Source organism: Brienomyrus brachyistius, chromosome 9 (assembly GCF_023856365.1).
Source record: "Brienomyrus brachyistius isolate T26 chromosome 9, BBRACH_0.4, whole genome shotgun sequence".
NCBI lineage: Eukaryota > Metazoa > Chordata > Actinopteri > Osteoglossiformes > Mormyridae > Brienomyrus > Brienomyrus brachyistius.
In genome coordinates this window covers 11069410-11097223 of record NC_064541.1, presented here as the reverse complement: position 1 = coordinate 11097223, position 27814 = coordinate 11069410, and the positions used below count along the sequence as shown (strand labels likewise).

The following is a 27814-nucleotide window of genomic DNA, read 5'->3' as shown; positions in this document are numbered from 1 at the left end:
GATGGGGTTAATGCGTTCCTTCGGTTCGAAGATACAACACAGCGTCTGATTTCAGTCACAGCCCATGAGCCAACAGTCCGTGCACTGGTAAACTCTTTATATGACAAAATACTCCAGACGGATCCACACGCAAGGCTCTTTGTTTGAGATACAATTCGATACAAATGTTCACAGACTGGAGTTTTTGGAAAAAAAAGACACCAATTCTTAGAGCTGATAACCTGAAATAGACTTTCCAGATAGTTATTTTACACACAAATGTGCTACAACTCTTACTGGACCGTGGAGCTCCCCGCTCGCCCCTAGTGTCAAACGGGAGTGAGGTTTTCTCTCCAAAACATGACTAGGGACTAACCTCCATCAAAAAACATTATGCTAGCCACTCTGGCAAGAAAAGACCTCGGAGAAGAGTGTCCTTTTCTGGATTGAAAATAAACATTACCCACGTCTTCACATAGAAACAAAGGAAAAGTGAAAAGTCAGATTTTTGTGTGTGTGCAAAAGTGTGTGTTTTTTCTTCTGTGTAAGAAATGTAAACCCAGTTAGGGAGTTTTACAGGAGTCCAGGACTTTTGTGCTGTGTGGCAATCTCACTGTCTCTGTGCCGAGGCTCTAGAACCTCAGGTTCTAAATTCTAGAATATCTAGAACTTCTGCCAATCCGCAGCCGCAGCGCATCGTGGAGGCCTCTGAAACAATGGACGTCTTCACGGGACAGAGAAAGCAGGGCGCGCTCTCCGCTGCGTGGAGGGGAGGAGCTTTGCATGCGGCCAGCGGGCCCCCGTCAGTAAGGTAGGGTGTCCAGGAACCTGTCGATGACAGGAGGGGGCGGCACCAGGTCTTCCAGCTTTAGGTAGAAGATGCGCTGAAGGCCCTGGGTGCGCTGGGAGCGCAGCTCTGACCGCAGACTGAGCAGCCTGCTCAGAGACGCCGAGGGCTTCATGGCCGCAGCGGCAGCCCCGCCGATCGCCACGCCAGCCCCGAAGCCCAGGTGATCCCTCAAGCAGCAGATGATCTTGTTCTGGATCTCCTCAACTTTCTTTGGTTCCTTCAGCCCCGGGCATTGTTCTGAAATGACCAGAGAGGATGATGGGTTGATGGGCAGCACAACCATGAGGAACCGAACGCTTTCATGCCCCCAAACCCCCTGCCCGTAGCTTGCCTCACGGGAGAAGAAAAAACACGACACCAGATAAATGACTTTTGCTGTAACAAATGCGAGGCCAGCCTCTGTGAGCAAGGAGACACCCCTGAACCTCACGACATGCCATCGTACCGCCGTCACGGACATCGCCGCTGAACGCCAGCCCCAGCACTCGACAATTAAAGGGATTATGCAGCCCCTCGAGTGGCAAAACGCGATTAAGCCTTTTGCAAATTAGGCTCGCCATGGCAACCCTGCCGTGCAGGCAGCGGCAAGCGCTTTAGACCGCTGGGCTCTAATAGGGCACTAATTTATTCCACGGCGGCCGTGCGGAATACGGGCCGCCCAGCTTGTCCACACGCATAAATAAAGGCGGAGACAAAAGGATGTCAGGTGGGCCGCTGTATCGGGCCGATCTGCATTAATCAGCACGGTGTTAAACCTGTGATTTACTCATTTACTTTGGGCCGCGAAAAGCAAGCTTGCGGACAAAGGCAAGTCCGGCAGCCGCGAGTGAAGGGGAACGTAGGTAATGAGGAAAACACTCGAACCTTTTGCTGTAGTGAATGCTGGGAGATTCTTCCTCCCCCTGTGTCGAATCCGCTCCATGACAACACCCTGGCATTGCATCCGTGTGTGGGAAGAGCGATTCGGTGTCTCTCCCCCCCCCCCCCCCATTTTGAATGTATGGGGCCCGGAGTAAACGGAGAGGTGGGGGGTACGGGGTGGTTTGGTGCTGGCAGCGTGTTTTCGCGAGACGCTGAAAGGCAAGACCCCAGGGAATCATTGTTCCTTTCTCTTTTATCGCCCTCTCTCTCTCCCTTTCTCTCCAGTCCCCTTGCTGCCTTCTCCCTGGGTCTAATGAATGGCAGACTTGCAGCAAACACTTTTAGGGCAGTCGATAGGCCGGGGTCGGGGGGGGGTGCAGGGGGGGCCAGGGGCCCAGACCTGCGGCACAGCGAGACGGCCCATTTGTGAAGAGAGCACCGCGGAGCCCCGGTCGATTCCGCCAGAGAGTTAAGTGCTCTTGCGAAGGTGGGTGTGTTTAGGCATGGGGGTGGGAGGGTAGGGAGGCTGGGGGTGTTTGGGGGGGGGGGGCTTGGCATTTGAGGGTTCTGCAGCTCCCTCGCTTCGCACCGCCAGCTTATGTCGTCCACTGGGAACGTTCAAGAAGGAGACAAGATGGTCGGCCATATCTGGAGCAAGGGGCCACGGTACCCTGCAGCCTGCCTCTCCCATCGCCAATCCAGCCCAGGAAAATCAGAGAGAGCCCCGCGGTGCTCGTAAGACCGCTGTGTCCCATACCGAGGCACCCCACTCATCGCTCATCCTGGCTCTATGCATCATCTCCAGCCCAGAAAGTTCCAGAAGTCTTCCTACTTTCATGTACACCAAAGAATCACTTGGCAAACCCGGGAAGGTGACCTGCATTGCTCACACCACTGAAGGACACGCCACTGGCACATTCAGCCGATGCAAGAAAGGACTAGGCTCTAACACTACAAGACTTATTAAATTCAGCAGTAGATACAATTTTTCATAGACTCCATATTTAAATTACTACCTGTATTTGTACTTGTGTGGCAAGTAAAGCTCCACTTCAATTCATTTAATCTCATAAATTAAGCTCGATGTCATTTTTTCAAATAAAATGGATGAAAAAATCTGGGTGGAGTACTCAAGACGGAAGCACTTTCCTAAAATACTACACAGTGTGGAAAGAAAATTGGGCATCGGTAGGCATACTGGGTCTCTTATGTCTTAGGCCTTAGGCAAGAAGAGATTGTTTTGAATACTGTGTGACCTCGCTTCACGATCGCTGCCTGCGGTTGGTTCCGCAGACGCTGAAGAGAGATCAGACCTTGGAGAGATGAACAGTGGAGCAAGGTGGGGGGGGGGGAGAGAGAGAAACCACCTGCAGGAAGGGATTTGAAGCTGCCCCGACTGGTGCATAAAAAGTTATAAAGTGGTTCTTAACCACTGCGCCACCTGTTGATGCACAATTTCTATATATCATTAAATATTTACATGTATGTTAAAGGTTTGAAAAATATAAATTATTTACACTATTTAAGGTAATGCAATGAGAGGGGACAGATTATCACAGATAGGCTAGGGCAGAGAGTACAGAGGGGTATCTAACACAGCGGCCTGGCCCATTCCGAGCCTTCATCTCCCCAGGGTTTGGGGCAGCAAAACCAGGGCTTCCACTGCGAATATTCGCCAGCCCCAACTTAACCCACCGATCCTGCCACATCGCCATGCACCGGGAGCCACACCCACAGGAACTCCAGCGCGTGTCACTAGGCAACATCGCACAAGCATAAACCAGACAGAAGCAGTTTTGGGAGAAAAGAAAAAAGTGAGACCTCAGTTCTGCAGGAAATGCGGCTCTCACCTGTTTTTACCTGACAAATATGACTTTTCAATTTCCCACTTCTCTGCCGAGATTAAAAATGCATTAAATATCCACTTAATTGAATGTTGCCACTAAATGGATTATTTGCTAGCGCCGGTGAAGCTGTGAATGTTCGGGGGAAGGTGGTGGGGGGGGGGGGGGCAGTTTGAATTGGTCAGGCACCTGATATTCAGTACCCACCTTCACAGTACCTAAAACCCGGAATCATTCTCAATTTACACTATTTACCGAATGTCGTGTCAGCGTAGGACAGAGCACATTTTCTCCCAGAAGAAATTATTATCGTATTACTACTAATATGGGGGGAAATACATTTCAATTTAAAATTGTAATGCTGTTATTGTAGATTCAGCACACATTCTCATAACCAAAATATTGGCAGTTCCCAGAGATCTCATGAAAGATACTCATGTCCTTGAATCTCTCACTTGAAGCTCTCCAGTACATTTCCTGGTAGATAATTCAGATGAATTCCACTTCCAATCAGCAATGCATTCGATGTCCCAGCGTTGCTAGTATGAGACACGTTCAGGCCTGAGACCACGTGTGTCCGAGGCAGTGCCTGAAGCAGACTCTGGTTGCTGTCATGGTGACGCACTGGAAACCACAGGGTGCAACTGCGAGAATGGGAATTACCCACAAGTCCACACTCCTCATCCGTGCACCGTAAGCAGCAACATTGTCTTGGCAAAATACAGACCCCTGCCTCTTATGGAGGGCCGATCAGGGTGTTCTCCCAGCAAGCTCCAGTTCCACACCGCAACACGGACACTTTCTCCACACCCTCCCTACAGACACCTGTCAGAACACCTGTGCTCTCTCCCCCCAAGTAATCACTCCTGAGCTGGGAGGTTGGAGGGGGGAGGTCACAAAAACACGGAGAGAGGCGTAATTAAATCCATCCACATGAGGTAGGCGTGACGTGAACGTCACGTCCGTGCTGGATAATTGCCTGTCGCTCGTAAATGAAACACCTTTGTGCGAATCCTGCCTGCCGCATGGAAGTCTTAATCTGCATTCTTGTCGTCGATCCGCCACATGTAAGATGAGGAGGGACGATAAGGACCCCCTCCCACCTGCTTTAACCACCACGACCACCCCCAAGGCATGAGAGACAGCGGTGTTACCTGTTAACATGACCAGGGCAGCCAGGCAGGCAAAGGCAGACACGTCCAGGTTAAGGTTCTGCAGATGGGATGAGAAATCTCGGATGGAGTCCAGCCACTCGCCGAACCCACGAAGGCACTGGAACCGGTGCAGAACCAGCCCATTGCAAAACACAAACTTGTCCTCCGCCACGATGGACCTGCAGGGTAGCAGAAAGGTCGGCTTGAGTCCACTGGACAGTGGCAACAGTCCATTCTGTCTCTCTCTCGTGAGAGGATTTTGCTGGGTTTTAATTAGGTGTTACTCCGTATTTCAGTGTAACTATAAAAGGAGGTATACTGTTAAACATTAAACACGTGTTTCCTATCAAGCTCAGCAGTAATAGGGCTAAAACGGAAAGCACTGCAGCAGGCTCAAATAAAAAACATTCAATAATAAACCAGTAAGAACATTATACTTTTGCTCTGCAAAAATTTGAGACAGTAGCCCAGTGCAAGCTGGGAGTCACATGCAAAAGATCAGGATTCCCATTGGCTGCGGTTTTTAGACTAAGAGAGGAAATAATTACAACGGCAATAAATTAGAAAGACTGGGGGAGAAAAGCGAACATCAAAGATGGACAGGAATGCTAGCAATTAACTTGTGTTTTCCAAATGAAGTTTTTTTTTTTTCGTTCGGTAACATTCCTGAAATGATATGAAAAGTCGGTAGTGCAGTTAGTTCTCACAACCTGGAAGGTAAAAGACAGGCCACTGTCCTCAGCCTGACAGAAAGGCTGCATTTCCCATGGGAACACGGGTGCCGCTCTGCTTTGGAACAGCTTCGGCACCAGACGGAATCCTGTTATCCCAAGAAAGCAGGTACCCTTTGCTCTAAACCTGTGGCACTGCGCAAGCATCAGCCGAGGAACTGTTATTTATTAAAACACTGCGGCATCGACGCCACTTCCACAAACGTTCAAATGAAAGTAGCATGTTGGCTACCATTCTTAGCGGCTCCCGTTAAACATCAAAGTCCACGGCCACATTTTCTTTCCGTCGCTTTTTGTATGGAAGAATCAGAATCATTAGACTTTATTAATTCTGGAGGAAATTGCTCACATTACGACTGTCCAATCACACAAAAGCAAGAAGACAAGAACAATACAGTAACAGTGTAAAAATAGGAATGAAGCGTAAGCTAACAAGTTACAGCACTCTGTTAAACATTCTAATAAAATAAAACAATAGATACAACAGTAAATAAAATCTATATTAAGCTTTAAACTTCTGCGGCAGGAAAACACGGTTCCCCCATCAAACTGGGCTTCATGAGAATGGAACATGAAATTAATCACAAAGGTTTGAACATTAACAATGGAAAACTTCTCCAGACAACTGCCTCCCAGTTTTAGGAAATGCGGTGTGGAATATCAGGGCAGTTGCTGGTCAAGTTTGTAATTATATGACAACCTTAACCCCCATCCAGCCCTAACCTTAACCATAAGGAACCAAACAAAATATGGGACTTTTGGCATTTTTACTTTTTGATTGCATACGCTGATCTTTGTGGGGACCTGAGAAATAGTCCCCACAGCATCACATTGTGGGGGATATTTTGGTCCCCACAGTGTAATATTAACATAACACACACACACACACACACACACAAATAGAAAGGGGGAGGGACACATGTGACAGAGAATATAAAAAGTTCATTGGTTGTCTCTGTCACCCCCGGTTACGGCTAATCAGAAAACATGTGCTTTATTAATATTGGCTAATGGGTTTAAGTTTGTTCTTGGCTGCTGGGGAGGGGGGAGAGGGGGCACTGCTTAACTCAGGACATTAAATGCTGGGGGGAGGATCAGTAATGTGAAGGTGGGGGGGGTGGACTTGGGGTAGTCAGAATGGAATGGACAATTGAAGAAGTGAGGAGGGGTATAGGGTATTAGGGTGGGGGAGGGGGGCAGTCAATAGCTCTGCCGTCTCCAGACAATGGTTAGAGGCTACATGAGCAACACACACGGCCCCAAACAGAGCCCCCTCCCCCGGCGACCTCCGCTTTTATGACTTCTGGGCAACAAAGTCATCAGTCGCTCCTCCTCCTCATTCGCTCTTCCCTGACTACAGCAGTCTCCAGGGAAACTCTCCCCTATCCCAGTAACCAGAGCGACGGATGGGGGGAAAAGCAGAAGAGAGGCAGGAAGAGAGAGAGAGAGAGAGAGAGAGAGAGAGAGAATGAAAAAAAAATAAATAAATAACAGTATCCACAGCTCTCACGAAAGACCAACAAACTGTCCTTCTGTTCTCAAGGAGTGGGGAAGTGAGACGGAGGCCCTTGTCAGAACAGCCCTTGTTCGCTCGTAAGAGGGCAGGGGCCTCCAGGTCGGCTGATTTAAGGGGTCACTGTAGGGACGGCAGTCCCACTGCTCTCAGGCGAAAACAGGAGCTGTTTGTTTCCCCCGCGCCTTTGCCCCAACAGAACACGAGGAGGCGGTTTTGGAGAGAAATGTACGGTCTGTCCGCACACAGCCCCGTGCCTACAGGGACGTCACGGCTGCATTCCCAGTCGCCGGCAGCCTGCAGGTTGCAGTGCGGCTGCATGCATCCTCAGAGATGGCCTGGAGGCCTTGCCATGGCTATGCAAACACCCCTTTATCGCTGGCCGGACGGCGGCCCAGTATCCCGACCGACTTTCAGGCTACATTCAGGGGATTTCGATTCTCAGCAAAGACACAAAAATCGCGTTGGCATTGGTGGCATCAGATGTGGCCGCTCACATCCAACAAAAGCAAAGGAGAGAGGTTCTGGCAAAAGCCTCCAGCCCAGTCCGGCGGCAGGCCAACGTCCCCCAGGAACATGTGGGGTACGTGCTTTGCTGAGGGCCCTGATGCGAGTCGGACTTCCCAATCCCAAGGCCCCCGGCGTGGTGCTCCTTGCATCACACGCTCCCCCCAACCCCCACTGGCCCATCTTGCACTTGAGCACCGACTAAGGCCCAGCAACTCTGGGGGAGACTCTGCATTTACAAACCTTCGATGGAGCAGGTTTGTAGTTCCAGCTCGAGAAGCAAATCAGAAGACGTCACTGTCAGTAGAATGGGATCAACTGGGATTGACTGGCCACCAAAGGGGAACCAAGACGACAACCTGAAAGTGGTCACTGAGCTGACTCTGGCTAAGGATCATTGTACTTAAGGATCACTGTACATAAGGATCACTGTACATAAGGATCACTGTACATAAAGATCACTGTACTTAAGGATCACTGTACTTAAGGATCACTGTACTTAAGGATCACTGTACTTGTGATTCCGTTTCAGGCTGCATAGGACTAGAGTGGGGGGGAAGGATGGGAGTGTAAGGGGGCCAGTGTGAAATCATGCCCAGTGGGTGGGGGGGGGGGGGGGCAGGCAGGCAAATTTTTTAAGGCAAGAGTTCCTCGGTGACAAGCACCCCCCTGACAAGCTCCCCTGACCGTACACAAAAAGAGATGTTCAAGTGGGGAGGGGGGGGGTTGTAGGCAGGCGTCTCTCTGGCCTGAGTTTGGCCTATAAATTTAAAGAGGCTCATTCTCTGGACGGCTGGCGTGACACCCCCAGCAACCCCCCTCCCCCCTCGGCAGGGAGCCCTGTATCAATCCCGAGAAACCCAACTTGATCTCGGTTCCAAGCCAGAAGCAGCGTATCTGCCTGTACTTAGCCCTGAGTCTGTAGACCCAGCCCCCTGCAGGAGAAAATGTATGCTGTGTTTTAGCAGGGTGTGTGTCTAATTACGCTAACGAGCCCCACTTCACTGCAGAGACTCATTATCCTTGCCGGCTATGGCAGTGACTTGCTCCAGTCCTCCCCAGTGAAGATAAATCAACAGGCTAATTATTCAATTATTCCAGGGACTGCCTTTTGAAAACACTGTATCCATTTTTAACCATCACGTGACCATCTTATCTGCAGCAGTGCCACAGTGATGGGGTGATGATCCTACAGGTGAGACGACCCCTTAGTAGTGACCGGCCCCCTGACACTGGGTCTAGGGGCAGGATTGACGTCTTGGGACACGGCATCCACTCACCTGTTGGCCAGCCGGAGCACGAAGAGCTCGAGGAAGGCGGAGTCAATGAGCAGGGTCTGGTCCTCCCGCGGCAAATCGGAGAATCCAGGCAGGCGGTCGGCCCAGGCTCTCGTCACCTCCATGGAGCTGGTCAGCAGCCGGTAGAAGAGATGGATGTGCTGGGCGTCTGAAGTGGCGGACGGCTGGTCCACAGCACTGAACTGTGGTGAGGGGAGAGACGCGTAGGATGCAGTGATGCACCGGGCCAAAAATGGGAGACGGAACTGCAAAAGTGCGAAACCTTTCCCGAGCAGCAAAAGCGGTGAAAATGACAACAACTGAGGACGAACAGACAGAGTCAACAGGGGGCTGAGCCGAGCATGGCGACAGAACAATGAGGGGATAAGAAAAGATAAGGGAGCAAAGGATGGAAAAAGACGGGACCCAGAAAAGGACGAGTTCGCTGATAATGCGTCCTGGTACCATTCTTGACCTAATAGATGTGTGGTTCCGCTTTAATGACATGATCTGATGATGTGATTTACTAGGGCTCCATTTCTTTAAAGAGCTTGATTTGATGATCATACTAGGATTTAGACAGAAAAGCTGATCTAAAGCACCCAGTCAGGTTTAAATAATACAAAACGAGTCGGTGGAAGAGACGGTCATTGCTGTGGAGTCACTGTGGCAGTGAGATGTACGCAGTGCCACTTCACTGAACTCAGCTGCAGCTGTGCTGAACCCTGCAGCCACCCGAAATCCCGCCCTGAGCACACTCACCTGGCTGTAGTCCAGGTCTCTGGGGGTGGACTGAGAGTAGGCTCTCACTAAGGCATTGAGGAGAGTGATAGGTGGTGAGGGGGGTGATGGCTCCGGCTGTAGGGGGCTCTTTGGTTTGGAAGGCAGACGACCTCTTCGACCTTTCAGGTTGTCTGTCCGGACCACTGGGTGGGGCAGAAGAAGAGCGAGGTAGGCTTAGTCACACCCCCAAATGTAAACACCCGCAACAGGGAATTGCACAAATGGTGACACCACAATCAGCCCGAGCTGCACTGATCCTGAGGTCACAAATAACATGAAAAGCTATCAAATAATCCAGATAAAAATCATATGGAAATCACAGGCTGGAGAAATCTGCCAAAAAACAAGACCGAATAGTTACAACAAAGGACGGGACAACGGCGTAATGTAAATGTTATAAGAACCGTATTCAGTAAACATAATCAGCATGTGGTGTGAATTTTGGTTGTAAAACTACAGTAAACTGGGAAGCCTGCACACTCATAATAAAACCAATAACTTGCAATATACTAATCTTTCTTGTTGATATTCACCAGTGGAGGTTTTCATTATGACAAGTATGGTGACTGTGCTTTTTGCAATCGAGGCTGGCATTCAAAGGTCAATCGGAAAACTTTCTCTGCCGAATTATTTTAGCGTGTTCGGTTTACCGTGGTCATAAAGGAGAGATTTCATAGTGCTCAAGACAGTAGCCTATGACTGCATCACATGGTTTCACTTCGAGGTACAGAAACAGCATTGCTTTCTTTTCACATATTATCTGGGCTATTTGCTGTAGCAATATTGATAGTTTCAAATTCTGCTTAAGACCACGTCATTCCCATACACAAATATGAGCTTTGGTACACACTGTGGACTCTTTGCAAATAACACATAAAGACTGGGGTGTTTTTTCATTTGCGCACTTTTTGTGTTAAGTACAGGTGCATAACCCATCTCATGGATCCAATCCTCTAGTTTACCATCAAATAGAGCTTATATCACGGTCCGGGCTTCACGACTTCTCCAGAGTTTTGAGGAACCTAATTTTTCACACTAGTTCTGAACATGGGATCCATGAGCTCAGAGAAAGCATGAGAAGGCAGGACAGGACAAAATGAGGGAAGGACATTCGACGTCTCTTACTGAGACAGAGGGAGCATGAAGGCAAAAGGTTAAAAAAAATAATAATCTGGGAACCCGGTGGTAGAATCTGGAAGTTAAGCTGTTCCTGACCAGTAGAGGGCACCTCGGTGCTGAGAATTAAAATACATCTGGACAGGGAACCTTAGATTAAAAGCTGCGCTTTATCAGAGTAGGCTAATGCAGACATCTCAGATTTAGCGCACAAATGTTTACAAATGCAGTGGCTATATATGCCTAAATTCTGGGAACATACCAGCACGGCAGAAGGGATTTCACTGCTAATGTGATGACCGGACGTAAGCGCTCCCTGAAGAAATTCATGCCACTTTCATCAGATTTACGAGACATTATGTTGTATAGGGGGACCTGTTGCCTGCTGTTTCTGGCAGTTCGGCGTCAAGTCCTCAAAACTACATCCGGCAGTCTGCCACCTTTGATTCCGCCAGCACGGCCTCTGAGTCTGTGACGCCGCAATAGGTCGGGTCATTAATGGCGCCACCGTCCATGATTAGCGCTTGGGAGGGCTGATTAGCGTGCACCGGAAGTTACAGGAGCTGCGGTGCGACAGCGCGATAATGGATGGGACCTAGGACTCCACGTGTGCCATCATATGAGGAAGCTGCCAGCGTTGGTGGATGAGGATTCATTAGGTAGTACTCTCATACTCTGCCTTGCCGTAGTCTCACAGGACACTGGGTTATATTAATGCTCCTGTCTTTCTCACTCTCTTACTAAATGATGGTCCAGGGGAAGGTCGCATGCATATGCTCTCTCTGATTGGCTGGGAATTGGGGATATGAAATGCATCCATTTACATATATGGGGTGTGCAGTTGTTTAAGGTCATGGGGTCATGTTTACAATGGGTCCACTTCACTCTCCTTGCCGTGTGGGATTGCTTTTGAGGGTTGTTAAGTTCGGTACATTACCTTCCTTCACCATGCCCACACTCAGACATTTCTGAAAGCGGCAGTACTGGCAGCGGTTGCGTCTTCTTTTGTCCACCGGACAGTTTTTACTGGCCAAACAGACGTACTTGGCATTCTTCTGCACGGTTCTCTACAGAGAGACAGTGATGGGGAGAAATAAACAATGAGAAAACCACACACTTTATTTATTTAATTGTATTAGCTTTTTTCCCTTGGAAAGAATTAAAAAAGAAGCTTGCAGGTCAGATTTTAATTACAATGTGAAAAAGCTACGGTGGCATCAATATAATTAGATAAAATTAATTTCCTAACATGCTCGCCTGCAGGAGGGACAATTTTATTAGCGCGAGCCGCTGACAATGAGAATCAGCGAGGCGCGTGCTGAAGCAGGTCCCGCGAGACAGTCAACGCCGCGTGATAAAATTGTTTGTGAAACTCCGGGGTCATCGCGCGCCTCCCGCGGGCTTTTCCGCATCTCGCCTCTCAATTGCGCCTTTGGGGATTGTTTTCTCCTCGGCTGGCTCCCCGCGATTATTACTGACCTTATTAAAATGAAATCAAAACGATCTGGGTTCACTTCTGTTGCCACCACTTTTTTCAAGTATAAAATATGACAAGAAGTAATTGAGTTCCCCGCGCTGCATAGGAGAGCCAAGCTCACGGTCAATCATGGGAGGACGCTAATACAGAAAACACAAAATTCAAAACATACTACCCAATTTATATAGGTAAAATTGATGTTTCAACAACGATATAAATTGCTTTGCAGTTTTATGCTTAAGCAGTTAACAACCTAACCTTATGTGTTCTTTTCCACTTAGCATGCGTTGTAATTTGAAAATCATTAAAGGGCTGATCACAAAAAAAAAAAAAAATCTAGCCGTCTTAAACAATTTAAACTAGGGTGAATTTTGTTTGCAGAATGAGGTGAAAGCTTCGTCTACCGGGGTATTAATGCCACTTGGGTTCACTTAAACGGGTATTATTATCAGAAAAGCACGGAAGGGTGTAGGAGAAAGACAAATATAAGCGGTCGCCCTTAGTCCCTGTGCAGCCGGCTGCGCCAGAGGTGCGAGAATGTCGCTTAGCCGGAAAGTCTGATACGCATCAAAATAAATGAATATAATTACAGCCGAGCGCGTCTCACGTGTCCTCTTGTATGGGAGATTAATATCCAAGCAATTATTCTATGTTCCACTTCCACAAGAAGGAAATGAACCCTCAGATCTAAATAATCAAGTCAAATTCCGCGGAATGGGATCCCATTTTAGTTAAATTGCCTGTATATTGTATTCCGGGGTTTGGATGCTTAAGCCACGGACGATGCACTAAGCATTTGAAAATGAGATGATTTGCTGTTTTGCGCGTTTTTCTTTATCCACTGTTCCGCATTCATACCATGCATCACCATATATGATAAGTAGGCTATTTTATAGTTCAGGCAGTCGTACGCATAACAGATATATTGTGCTCATTGGGCCATTAAAACCTTATTCAGGGTAAGTCACAAATCTTGGTGTTGCTATAAAAGTTTTTTTTTGTTAAAAAATAAATAAATAAAATGGACCCCGTATAAAGCTTTTGATGTATGCAGGATTTTACAGCTGACGAATAATCTAACCGCCCATAGCAGCCTTGTGCCTATGCTGTCTGGTGCCTCCCACACTGTGACCTTGGGTAGTGTAAGTGAGAAGTTAGATGGATAGAAGGTTCTATTTAAAGCCGAATCGTCCATTATAAACGAACCTAAGTGTAGGGGCTTCCTGTTTGTCATCAAACTTATTCAACAGCATTCCTCTGAGGCAACACCTTCATACTGGGAACTGATTAAGCACCACTGTCTAAAAAAAAGGAATGCATGCAGTCATATAACGAGATTTTGCTTTGTTGGAAAATTCTCTTTTTGCCTATTGCGTCATGCCCTCTATGGCACCCAGGCAGGTAAGTGGAAGCAGCCCCCTGCCTTAGTAACCTTGTAGCTGGGGGCTGAGGGGCCACACATGTGGCTGTTTGACTGAGACTGGGCTTGAACCAGCCACCTTCCTATCACAGGCACAGAGGCTTTGCCCACTCAGGCACACCTTGCCATATATATATATTTAAATAGTATACATAAAAATGTAAGGTTTCAGCCAAATGCAAAGACAGCTGCCTCATTGGCTGCACTAAATAACCCCTTTAGTTTGCCTCTGTCTTTTATATAAATTATGAATGGAAAGCTCTACTCCAGGGCTACTGAAGTCACGGTCCACAAGGTCCGAGCCCTGCCGATTTTCCAGCCTTTCTTTACCTGTGAGTCAGGTGTGAAGCCCGTGCGCCCAATCAGGGTCAGTAATTATTAAAGAACCTGGGAGGACTGAAAACTCGGCTTGGATTTGGAATGGAGGGCCAGATTTGAAGAGCCCTGCCATAACCATTTGTCAAAAAAAGCTCAGTTAACCATGCTTAGGATATATATGCTTAAAGAGAAAGCTGTGCCCCCCCCCCGCAGTCTCCTCCCCAGGCCCAGCATGCTCTGCCAGCGGGGGTCAAAATGTGCACCACACTTCCCATGCACCCCCTTCCTACACAAAAGGTCCTTCATTAGTCCACCTCATCCCTCATCTCTCCATGGGGGATGACTGCCGCTGTGCTGCACCCTAACCCCCAATGAGGAAATCTCTATCTCAGGCTTACTGTTCCACTACTGACCACACCATCAGACCCAAACTGTGGTTTCCACTGGCTATAACAAAGACAATGAGTACTAATGAAGAGATGGTGTACTGTTCTGGCTCCATATCAGCGTTCCACAGATTTAAAATATATTGTGATTTATTTATGTAAAGTCATTGGGCGGCAATGTGGCTGATTAGGTAGCAGTTAAAACTTGTATGTAGTTTGCATGTTCTCCCCGTGCTCCTAACCTGCACTCCAAAGACATGCAGCTAAGAGAACTGGGGTCCCTGAATTTCCCCGTGTTGTATGTGTGCCCTGCTGTGGACTGCAATCCTGTGCGGGGCGCGCCGCACGCAGAGGCTGTTGATTTTGGTGTGGTGCATTTCTCTGCTGTTCTAAAGATCATGCCATGTTTTAAAAGAGTTTTAGCAGGAATTCCAAGAAAAACAGCCTGAACTGGCTCCGACACGGGAAGGAGAAAAGGCGGCCGTGGCAAAGAAACGGACCGTAGGTGTGAATGAAGAAATTCGTCGCATGGTCCACAAGAATCCAAGGGGTAGCCCTTGGCAGCCTCTGCTCATGTGATCGTTTTAACGCAAACCCTGAAATGAATGCAAACGAGTTCCTGCTGTCCTCCTTAGACAGTGCAGCTCCAAACGACTTTGGCAACCAGGGTGATGCTGTGACCAACATACACTGCTCCTCTGGTTCGTGGGTGGGTGCCGACAGTCCTAGGGAACGGTCCTTTACAGAGCCTCCGTACCTGTCCGGGCAGCTCCGCCGGCGCTCCTTAAACGTATCATGTGACGAGGTCAAAACGATGAGTCACCTGCACCTCGTTTGACACAGCGGGGAAGCTTCCACAAGCACACAGACAGTCGAGTTACCCCTGACCCCAGAACCATGCGAGAAGCACTAACTGTGACCGTAATGAAACCATTTCCCAGAATTCCCCTTTTGCTGCTGAGGCTGCGAGGGGAGGAAGACGAGTCCTGCATTGGGCACATCTCAGAGTTTCTTTAGCCCTCACGTGTCTATGCGCCCATTACCCATCATGCATTGTCCACAATGTCAATGCTCCGAAACCCTCCACAAGGGGTATGAACAATGTAGATAAAGGCAAGCTGAAATCACAGTAACCCCCCCCCCCCAACTGACCCCCAACACTGCAAGCATCAGTCCTTCTATTATGAGATGCATACACACACACACACACACACATATATATATATATATATATATATATATATACACACATAAATCCACTCATGTCCGATCACCCCCCCCATACTGAGAGAGTCTGGAGGGGTTCGCAGAAGCAGATTCATGACATGTAACACGTGCTAATAGCCTAAGCTTAAATTAAAAGCCTTCAGGGACGCCCCCCCTCCACTCCACCCCTAATCAGTGGCTATCAGACGGGCAGTTTCTCCGTAGGCTGCGTGGCCGGCAGCCGCCGTCGGCCCCCTCCTAATTAAACGTGCTCGGGCGCTTGCGGTTTCTTGCAATGTTGTTTATTTATTTATTTATTTTGGAGAATAGTGAACTGGGTCACGTTTAATTGGCTGAGTAAGCGAGGCGTGGGTTAACGTTACGTCCGTTCAGCTTGGTTGGATTACAGGTTTATGAAATTGTAAAAACCGGTTTTTATTTCACTAGTTAGATGTTTCATGTGGAGTTTACGTAGTACTCAACCAAACAACCTTCACGAATCAGAAAATTCTCCTGGTTATAAATGGGTGATAGGAGCTGAACCTCTCGTAATGTCTACAGACTTATAGGTTATAGTTGCTTTGGTAGAAAAAAAAAAACAATTATTTGAAGATGATTACGAAAAATACACTATTTAATACATTCATTGTCATATTTGATAAAGGAATCACTTTCTCTTAGGCGGACTCTTCCTTATTGCCAAAAATATGAATAGAGTCAGTGTGGGTTTAGGGATTCGCCGTCACTGCTTTTCTTACACCCACCGTCTGACTTGCCGGCTCTGAACGTCCCGTGCTGACGGCTAACGACGTCTCCTTACTTACACGCGCACACCCACGTGTCTGTCGAGCGGGCGCGCGTAGGCACTCTGACCCAATGGCAGATCTGAGTTGCTCCAGGATTTGACAACCTTAGGGCTCATGTGACAGAACAAAAAGACATTCTATATAATGGACCTCAAAATGCTTGTAACTTTCATGGGATTTGGCCAAAGAAATCGGTTCCAGGTTAAGTAAGCGATGCACTCGATTACACTTAGTGAAGGTAAATGCAAAGGAGGTATTCGAGCTATTTAAGCTGAAATACCAGTGGAATGTTACTCGCCATCTGATATTACACAACGATATCGGAGAAAGTATGAAATGTGAATAAATGAATAAATGTTCCCTTAGAACATGAAACATAACATCTATTCAATTAAGGAGGGCAGTGACCTTGCGATGATATAATCAAAGAGACAGAAGGTTTACGTGCGTATATGCGCACCGGAGGCAGACCAGCAGGCATCTCACAGTGCATCAGCGGCGGCCGCGGCGCATCTCTAAACCGGCGAGCCACTGGGTGTTTTTGCATTTCTGCGTCACATCGTATGCTTAAGCCGAGGTGAATTATTTATTTTAATTTTTTAAGTGGCTCGCTAACGTGCACCACTCGGCTCCCTGTACGCGGCGAAACAGAGGCCTCTGGCAGATGACGGGCTGTGCCTCCTAAGCACCAAAAGCGGCCAGAAAGACGCCAAAGCGGGCAAATCAGCCTCCGACTTAATTACTAAATCAAATTGTGAAACGAACTGATAACAGTAGCAAATTATTAAATTGCGCCTCATAGCCTGTACTCATTTATTTTTTGCAAAACAAAATACTCGCAAGTGGAAATTCTAAGTTGTCAGTAATAAGCAGATTTTAAATGAACAGATAATAATGCATTCCAGCGCATTATTTGTCATGTCAATATCGTTTGCTGTTATACTACATTGAGATTATTTCAGTAAATGATTTTAGTGGCTAGGTGGAATCATTTAAATGTCTGAAATATGGGCAAGTATTATTAAACTTTCTGTGAAGGACATCTGAGAAAAGCAGCTTAGTAATTTTATACTTCTGTAAAAGAAAATTAGGAAAGAATTTCATTCAGTTCATATAATTTGGTTTTGTTTTAATCTATATAATTAAGCACAGAGCAACTGAAACATTATGAGTAAAATCATTACTTTCTGAATTGTTGTTGCGGGGAAAATTGACCCATAAATACTATCGTCACTGAAAATTGTGTAAAATTCAGCAATATAATAACTGTGTTTTGAAATTATGTTTGACATAAAACGGAATAATTGAAACCATCTATATAAGGGTGTTTAAGAGGCCCATATACGATGCTGACTTTTTGTCCTTAAAGGCATCATTTATAATTCCTGCTTCGAAACATTCTAGAACCATCCACACAAACCCCAGCCTTTTTTTAGAGATAACAGTAAGAAGATCTCAATCAACACCACAGACGGCAAATGGTCAAAGCATCATCCGGTCAAATATCCAGGCATCCATCTGAGTAGTTAAAAAAAATGGTCGCTATGGATTCTTTCACCCGGTGACGCCACAGAGCACCTCCAGTAAGTTATTTCCATACTTCCACACATTCTCTTCCTGGGCCAAGTTCTGTTCAGGATTTTTTTTTTACATTCTTTTAAAGGTCTGCAAAATCTCATTCTAAGAGAATTCACAGAAAGCCAGCAACAGCGCAGTGTTTTCACTACCCGACGCCGTCATGCTGCTTCAGGGGGGACATCGCTGGTTTCCGAGGGAAACGGCCCTCGCAAGGAGCCGTGGCAACCGCTCACCACCGGGGCCCAGTGCCTCGACACAGAACGATTTGTGAGAAGACTTGATGTAACGACGACGCCTGCTTGCGGGGCGACCACAGCTCCGTGGAAACGCCCCAATGAGGAAGCCCGTTGTAGCCGCCTCGCTCCTGACTCAGCCCGACTCAGGCACTTAAACCCTAAAGAAAATTGACTGAACATCACCGGTAGGGTGAACCTCCAGTTATTACCACAATTTAGCTATTTTTTTAATGTGTAACTCTGCAGCTTCACACAGCCTGGCTTCCTCCTACCAGGTAGTTTGGTTCCCAGGGGTGTAACAGTTGAAGCCCATCATTGGTGCTACAATTTACTAGTCACACGTTTCTCCTTAGGGCTCTGCCTGGGATTTCATTCTACAGTAACTCCTGACATGAGATTTCGGAAAGACCAGAAGAGCCCCATCGCCGACCATAACCTCTCCCTGACTTTCCGGAGAGCCACCTTCACGTGGCCCAGGCCCACACAGGCCAAGTAGTGATGGCGAGGTGGCATTTACCTTGAAGAAGCCTTTGCAGCCCTCGCAGGTGCGCACGCCATAGTGTTGGCACGCGGCGTTGTCCCCGCAGACGGCACAGGTACCCTCCCCTGAACCGGAACGGCCAGGAGGCGATGGCATGGTGCCCTCCCCAAGGATGGGGGTGCAGGGACCCATGCTCAGTGGGAAGTGTAGGCTGCCCGGCTTGCCTAAGCGCACCGGGTACATGTGCGGCTCCAGTCCGGGGGGGTGCTGCACAGCCGACGCGGAGGACGAGGGAGGCGGCGGCCTCGGGACCGGCTCATAGCCGCCGTGGGGGGGGGGATGGTCGAAGAAGGGCGGGAAACGGGGGGACTTCAGGGCACCAGAATCCATCAGGGAGCAGTTGGGCGGGACCTGGGGGAGGTTGTGAGGATCATCCCAGATGAAGGAGGTGCTGGGTGCGCCCGGCAAGCCAGGAGTGGTCGGCGTGGAGGGCGGAGACTGTTTAAAGTACATGGAGGTGCTGGGAATGGCATCCTCAGACAGCTGCGGGGGTGCGGGATAAGGGTCTTCCTCCTTCTTGATCAGGGACCGCTGGCCCTGCATCTGGTAGAGGCAGGAGGACTTTGGCTCGTAGCTGCTGTCCACAAAGACGTTAAAACTGGGCAGCGAGGTGGTGGCCGCCGCAGAGATCTCCCCCCCACCCAGCTCCATGGTCAGCTTGGTGTAGTCCGGGTTCATGAGCTCAGAGCTGTAGTCGTAGAAGGTCTGACTGGTGTAGCTGGATCCGGGGGGGGCGGGGCCATATTGGGCCTGCACACAGGGCATATCTGGAAGCACAACCAGTGAGGAAGAGAGGTGAGAGAAAGATCTCGGAAATTCCACATCTCCCTCCCACCCAAAAAAATAATAAAAATCATTCACAAACACCACCATTCAAAAGCGCGTCATAAGCTTCCTAAATACACTCTCCCCAACTGTATCAGTGCTGCCTTACTTTGAGGATCAACATGTTAGTTGCTCAGCTGACAAGTGTACAGTGGAGCTGAGCTGGAGCTCCTGTAAGCTGCTCCAGAAGGCCACCCAGGACCAGAGCCAGGGAGTCAGCGCCGGCATGCGCCACCAGCCATGCAAAGCCACACACGTCCCTTCTGAGGCGAAGTGTAGATCAGCAAAGCAGTCTCAGGACACAAACATTCCAGAACACAGTTTCATAAAAATGACCAGAAATGACAAGCTCTGAGCCAATTACACCTCACTGCAAAGCCATTCACAAATACTACCCAAAATGCAATATTGCTTCAGCATCAGTTGACTGCCTAATGACATTACTGAGGCAGTGAGGAGCTTCTCGGATGAATAAGTAGGCATCCCTGACTTATTACCTGTGCACTGGTTAAATTTTAATAGACACCACTGTGCCCATGACAAACCCCTGTGGTTTGCTGTGTGGGATAATCCAGGGGTGTGAAATTCACGCTCAGACCCCAGCCCAGGAATAATCTCAGAAATTCTCTCACGGATTTCTGATTTTCGAGTTTCAGGATTTTTTGTATTAGATTTATTAGAGTGATGCCTATCCACTCTTCTCATGTAGCCATATGCCTTCCTTACGGCTATCTAAGCATTAATATACATGCACCATAGCCCTAAACTCCAGACTTATGTCACAGACAAACCCTGACAAATGACATGTGAGAACGTAAAGATGAAGCACAACGCTACGCTCCTTAGCCAGTTAGGCGTAGCAGTAAATTTACGCAACGGAACCAGCGCCTGGCTCCCACACCCACTGGTTCCAGCATTTAGCATGGAACGACCACCCAGGTATGTGGAGGAACGTAGGCAGGTGTCATAAAAGCAACCAAGACATGCATCGCTTTTCTACTTACTACTTACTGTTCCTGTTCTTAATGTCATTGCAGTTAGTTCTGTTGGGGAAAAACATTCTCTGTGTATTACTAATACAACTGCTTTATAATTTGAACATAGGCTAAATATTATACAACACTGTCTGGCACTGCAAGCATAATATACACTGAAAACAAACACGCAAGCTGCAAAAGAAATTAGAAACAGGTCTGAAGTGTATTTCCAGCAAAGTGTGAGTGAGGAGGAACAACGAAAAGGTATATTTCAATAGACGACCTCAGGAGTAAGTATGAATATATGGTGTATGTGAGTGTGTATAAAGGTAAGGGAGTAGGGCTGCAATCAATCGTTCCTGCGAGCGCACTGAACTGCACCTGTTTGCTCGTTTCTTTCAACCGAGGAACTGTCAACAAGGTGGATAAACAGTGCATAAACAGATTTTTTTCGTCTGTTGTCCGCGTAATCTCCAATATTGCAGTACGTAATATTTGCTTGATAAAATCAGACTTATCAATTATGTACAGCGGTGTGCGTAAATAAAGTCTACCCTTTCTCGCTGTGCACCGGCTTTCCGTTTCGCACAAACACACAGCCACGTGTTATTTAAAACACCCACACACACACTGTGAAAGAGCTATCAATGGGCGACAGCAAAATCAGCGCTTTAATGAAGAACTCTGTGTGCGATCACGGTTTAAAGTAATTAGTCGGAAACTAATTCCGGTTCGGTTTTTTTAAGTGTAGTTTTTTTAAAGACTTTAATGATTGTACTTTAACACATTTAGTATATTATGGTTTACAACTAACAAAATATACCGCATAATGCTTACAAAATATATAATCTTAAATTAGGTGCTTGGTTAAGAAAATATAGGCTAGTTGCAGAAATATTTTTTTTCAGAAATAAAAAACCTGAACAAATGATTCCCAATCAAAAAGAGAGGCATTTAGACTTTTGTTACGTCATTTGTGTTATATAACATACTTTTACGTGCAGCATCTAGATGGGCCTTTATGTCGAATATTACATATGATGTCATCACAGAATTTTACGGCCATTTTCCTTCTTTTTTATTAGACAGTTATATGAGTCAAAGTTTCTTTTACGAAACCTGCACGAAGGTTTTCGCCCACTCACTGGAAAGGGTGGGTGCGAAGGGAGAGCCCGACAGGCCGTGACGTCAGGGCGGTTAGCCCCTGTATACCACCGGTGATGGGTGGGACACTCCTTCGAGACCTCCACCTCCAAGGGCATCTTCCGCTTTAACTAACGTGATCATACAATTTCCGTCAAAATGACCTCCGGCGAATGACGCTGTTGTATTTAGGAGGACGAGTATAGCCTATTACGCGGGCATACTTTCCGCTACACATTTCTGTGAAGTCAACGCTAGTGGACCTTACACGTAACTGCAAGAAATATTAGAACATACTGATTACCTCTCTTTCCCATGATTGAACATCATTTCATTTTGTTTCACATTAACGTTAAGCCTCGTGCTGGAAGACAGGTTTTTCAAACGATCGCTTTATTAATAATGACCATTAGCTTGCAGCGTCATAGAGTCGCCTTTACAAATAAAACTTTTTCATAACATACATACGGCTGAAATGTTGTACATTGTTTCCCTTCACCTTACATTATTCCTCACATTATTACGAAAACGCCATCATGAGCTCAGGTACATATTTTAAATATCCAAGTACAATAAAATTTCCATTTGCTTACATAAGGAGTCGCGAGGACTATCCCCAAATGTCAAGAAAATGTCAGTACAATAACTTATCGAATAATAGTGAACTTGTCTATGGTGCAGTGCAAACCAAGACCGTATCTACCTGCCCCTACAACACCTAAACTGTCACGCAGACCATTTAGAAATAAATTGGACCAGATCCCCCAAAATAAAATGTACTATAATTACTACCTCACAGGCTTAACTTTAGAATAAATTAATTTTCATGGTCTCAAAGTTGAATATGCATAAGAATCCGCCTTTCCAAAGCGATAAGGGCAAAATTTCAATATTTTTAAAAATACTATTAATTCCAGACATCTGTCCACGTGAAAGGACAAAAACCAAACAGCCCATCAAAGAAAATGCCTCAGACAGAAGCTTTCGAAATGATTAAGAATAAAGCGAATGGAGCTGAATTTTAAAGCGGTCTCTAACCTCGAGGTGTGCATTTTAGGTGGATGAAATGAAGCCGTCCCAAAATTGGGCGCGCTTGTTCATTCCCAGAATGCCATACATCTACCAAACAAAAGATGACTTGTCAAAACAAACACAATGGAATTCCAGCGAAAAATTGAAAATGAACGAAATACAAAAATATTTGCGCAAACCACGTGGCAGCACACGCATTTCCATGCACACAAACACACACTCAACGCACAATCACTATGGAGCCATTAAGGTCATTGTGATAAAAAGTAGTTGTGGGAACGAGTCCAGGGAGTGGCACCTTGAGAAAAAAAGAAAAGCCAAACTTAAAAAGAGCATTTACATGCCACTGCTCAGCATTCCCGTACTAGTGTAACCTGTTTATTTATGAACTCTGTCGCGGCACTCGCGTGTTTGGGATTTTTTCGGAGAAAATGCCTCCGTGACTCCCGTCTCGTTCCCTCAGCCGGATGGACGTTGATGTGATGTCCTCATTCTTCATTTCAATGCAATAAAATGTTGCATGATGTGTGTTTCACAAATCACTGTCTTATACTACACCGTGAACCGTTACTATGTATTCCAGTATATTCCAGTATATTTTCTCATAATAAATGTGTGTGTGTCTGAGTATGTGTATATATAGTTTTTGAAAAAAATCCTGCATGAGTAATTTCACAAGTTTTTCCGTATTACTTTAGAATTATATTTATACATAGTACTTATTTCATGGGGGGACAATTGAAAATAAAGCATGTTATGTGTCCATCGCATGTATGTAATAATTCCCATATATTTTAAGCACTGAAATAATACTGTTATTGAAATAATAAACCAGCAGAATAATTAAAAACACAAATCATAGCAATCAAAAGTATCATAATGTATTTAATGCCAATTATTACAGTGTGCAAATGATAAATGTATGATTAAGAGGCCTGTTGTTTGGTAAAATTCTATGTCTATGTGTGTAGATATGTAATTTAACAAAAAAACAAATAGACAAACCCATTCTCACTGCAATGACGCTCAGTTAAAATCAAAAACACAAGTCCTCGAGCAGCAGAATTGTCTCTGGTCCTTCGTACATGTTTGTCTCTTTATACTGAGTTATCATCTCAATCATGGATGAGATTTACCTGGTTGAAATTTTGCACGCTGAATTGTGGTCGGTTTTCTCAGCGGAGTTGGTAAAAGGCGATGGAAAGAGGCAGCTTCAACAGACGCCTCGGTAGTTACAATGTCCGACGGCCGGGTCTCAGAGCTCGGCTGGGGGCGCTCTTTCGAACCGGGGGCTGCAGGAGGACCAATGCAAAACTGCATAAGCAAACTAGGCCCAAACTTTTGATCCAAACTTTTAATTCGCGAGGATTAATACACAAATCATCGGAAAAAATGCGATTAGTAGGCAAAGAGTCTTCCACATCATTTCCCAGATATTTACTATGAGGAATAAACTGCAAACACAAATCATATGCTATAATCATTACAAACGATTAGCTTTAACACTAATATATATTCATATATAACAATAAAAAATACGATATTAATATAACACTGTCTTATTAAATGAAAGATAAAGACACATTTAGCCGGACAATACTACAACACAAATATATTTTTGATTACAAGTGAAAATCTTCGTGTTTCATCTCATACACATATACAACAATAACTTTTGTTTTTTAGCAAGAATGACATACAATTAAATGTCTTTCTATAGAGATCCAGCTTTAAATGAGAGCATGCATATTGTAATTTATTCAGTTCAACAGTAATTCAGAACAGAACAGAAGAACAGAATTCTACTCGCCATCACATAACAAAGTATTCACCCAAACAAACTTAAAATCAGTCACTCGCAAATGTCAGATAGGCAACTGCCAACACAACGGACAATACATTTCAGTTCAGAAATGTATAACAACGCAACAGCAATGGAAATATGAGTACAATCATATATTATTTTTAAAAAATGAAAGTTTTTGAATTTCAAGCAACTCACACCATCTCAGGCCCTTCCAGTTACCTTAGTAGAAATATCCACCTGAGTTAGTTCCTAAAATGAAACTGTCCGCGCGCGTCCTACGCCTTCAACTTTGAAATACATTCAAGCGCCCAACAACAGAGTATTTAAAAGGGTGCAGCGCCCCCTCTCTGCGTAAGCATGTCTAAACAAATCAACCCACTTCGGTACCCTTGTTTCCAACTTGACAGAATTTATGCTTCGCCAAGACAATTAATTCATAATTCCGAAATCTACAAATCACTGAACTGATTGCAAAATTACACATTTTGTTAACACACATATACTTTTCCGGACTAAAATATCGCATGCAAGACATGTGCGGATTTGCCATGTTACTGGAACTAGTAAAATAACTAAAATAAAACAGCCTTCCAGTATTAAGTTAATTCGAAAACTCAGTATTGTGAGACAGTAAAAAGTTAGTAGTTGCCTAGTTGTAGTAATGATAGTAATAATGATGTCAATAATAATATCAGAACAGATGGAGACAGTGAAGCAATTAATATAATAAGATAAAATATGATTTATATAGAATTCATTGCGATTTCAACTACAGTAGCCTACCCAGAAGCAGACTTATAAGACACCACGCTTTCACTCAGCCTCGTCTTCACAATAACTGCCAAGGTATATCACAACTTGGCAAATTATCCCTCTTCCCAACAATTCATGCTGAACTTGTTTTCTTTAGCGTGGCTCTTCGACCGCTCAGCGTTGTAAAGATGGATTCACTACCATCACTTCAAATAGACCATTACCAGGCTACATGTTTCCAACAGAAGCTAACCGGTGTGGTTATTTTTTACTCGCTGATCCATCCGGAGCGATCGGGGACTGGTTACCTAGAGAACCGTGAATGGTCTTTTAAACACGCACCTTGTGATAGGCGGTAGCGCCCGACTTTAATAAGCCAGACAGTAAGTGGCTTTCTGGCAGACAAGTGAAGAAAGGAGAAAGAAAAAGAAAGACAGCGAAAAACGAAAACCTGCAAGTAGACTACAGTAAATCAGCTGAAGAAGTGAAACCTGTCAAGAGATGATTTTTGTGTCTACATGAGCTATAAGCAGGGTAAAATACACGGAAAACTGCCATACAACTTTGAAATATTACAAAACATGTTCAAAAAACGGGAGTAAAACCAATGTTGTTAGGCCTAAATGAAAACGTGAATTTATAACATCTAGAACACGAAGACAATCCGAAAAAAGACAAATCAACATTTTATCCATGGTTGGTCTAAGTTGCCCTATGGTGTGTTGAACGTAGACTGTCGATCGTTATAACGGCAAAATAACGTGATTTTCATTTGTGTTTAGTTGGTGATTTGTGTATTGCCCAAAATGAAACCCGTCTTATTTTTTGCCGTGCAGTCAGCCATCAAGCAGTATGGGAAAGACACAATTTTTAACTTTTCCCACTTTGAACTAAGACATAAATTTCAGAGGTGTAAAATAAGCAGTGTTTTCGCTTTTTCCTGAGACTTTGTTCAGAATAGCCTACTGTAGTCACCTGACCCTACAGTTTCTGTTGCTTGCGCATGTATTTCCCATACAGCTGTATTGTATATTATCTGCGGTTCCTGACATAGAAGAAAAAACAGAATTGATACCGGAGATGCAACTCAACCTCATATGAAAATAAGTCCATTGAAGATCAGTAACTATCGAAGCTGCAATACGAATAGATGCCGCTTCATAAAAAGGAGCATCAGTTGGATATTTATTCAAAGATATAAAGACTATTCTCCGTAAAGTGTCATCAACGGAGACATCCACGAGCTCAGCAAACTTTATAACACAGGATTATTTTAATCTTACGCACGTTCGTTTTCCATAATAAATCACCCCGAAACCGATAGCGCTTTAGCGAATTCACCTTAAACAATCCGTATGCAAAAATACGTCTAAGTGTTGTGAGAGTTAACACACACGTGGCGAAAAAATAAAGTCACAGTTACCCTTCGGTCAGTTGTAATAAATGATGGCACAGGCAAATCAAAGATGCGGATCATTATTAAGCGAAACAACACGACTACCGATAGTAACGAAGCATAGAGAAAAAAATAAATATTCCGTTTTCAAAGCACAGACAACTTTGTCCGAAGAAAGGCGCAAAAACTTGTATCACCGTTACATCTCCTAGGTCTGCTTCAGCGCTACAGGCTGTCGGTGAATGGCATCCCATTTCCATGACAACCAGAAAGAATATGATACCTTTTTTCTCTTCGAAATCGCTTCCATTCGCCAGAGGACATTAATCGTAAAATCAAACCGTGTTCTTTCCGCTCCCGGTCTGTTACAATGTCATATATTCAACAGGTCTCCTTATCCAAATTCACAAAGTTTCGATGAGCTCAGTTTTTCTTTGACGAAAATAATAGTAAAGTTTCTTGTTAGCCAAGGATTAATGATGAAAACATGCCATTTAAATAACGTTAGCCATAATACTGCTATAAGTTAAATCCAATAATTATAAATAAAATGAATCATAAATTTAAAAAATAAACATATCGATACATACTTGCTTGCTGTAGCGGTTCCGTCTTTACATGTGATATTAGCCCCCTTAAAGTTTCCTGTAGATCTTCGGAATTATCATAAACATGAAATAATCGTTGTAACAGTAGTACAGCAGTAGTTCTGGACGTAGTGACAGATTTGTTTTACTTTTCGTTTTTTATTCTAAAGAGCAAAAAATACTCCGGTGCATGACCACTGGACTTCTGCGATCCGTTTCTGCGTCCGTGTTACTAATGCTGATGATGCGCTGTGATGAAGTTGCAATGTGGCTTTGTTTATGTGGAGAGCTCTGTGAGAGAAAGTCTAATAGCACATTTATGTGTCTGCGCTCTACATAGAGCGACTGGTATGCGAGACGTCAATGTGACGCCATGGGACATATGACGTCACTCGCTAGCTCGGCTCAAGCTCGCCGAACTACAGTAGACATATGAGCCTTCTCTCCGCACAGTGCCAGAAAAAAAGTGGAGGGGTGGTGTTGCTGGGATTGATCTTCTGATGTAAAGTAAAACCAGTGGGGAATTGTAAATCTGTGGTCATAATTAAAAAAGAGGCAGTATTCATGTTATGTTTTTACATAAGATTTCATGGCCAGAACACAACACCACACTCCCTCATATAATTTCTTCAGGCGTGCAAAGAAATGTCCTACTCGTCAAACGTGAGTTCTGGCAGTTTGTGAAGGAATGCTTATATTCTTACCAAAAAT

At 45.4% G+C, this 27814-nt stretch overlaps 1 protein-coding gene across 6 annotated transcripts; it reads right to left on the bottom strand.

The window, feature by feature from the left end:
• Positions 1 to 76: 76 nt before the first annotated feature.
• nr4a3 (nuclear receptor subfamily 4, group A, member 3) lies at positions 77 to 27514 on the bottom strand. 6 transcript variants are annotated; one of them, XM_049026045.1, is made up of 9 exons: positions 27107 to 27513; positions 22567 to 23852; positions 20413 to 20451; positions 18560 to 19350; positions 11553 to 11682; positions 9479 to 9642; positions 8720 to 8919; positions 4689 to 4867; positions 77 to 1066 (listed from the first exon to the last, which is right to left on the bottom strand). In XM_049026045.1, the coding sequence occupies exons 3-9, from the start codon at positions 20438 to 20440 to the stop codon at positions 783 to 785; spliced, it is 1776 nt and encodes a 591-aa protein (XP_048882002.1). In that variant the 5' UTR covers positions 20441 to 20451; positions 22567 to 23852; positions 27107 to 27513; the 3' UTR covers positions 77 to 782. The 6 variants fall into 6 exon arrangements, with proteins under 6 accessions (XP_048882002.1, XP_048882004.1, XP_048882005.1 ...); XM_049026047.1 differs by having other exon boundaries at positions 20420 to 20451; positions 23697 to 23852; positions 27107 to 27511; XM_049026048.1 differs by having other exon boundaries at positions 23697 to 23852; positions 27107 to 27244.
• Between the last annotated feature and the right edge of the window lie 300 nt (positions 27515 to 27814).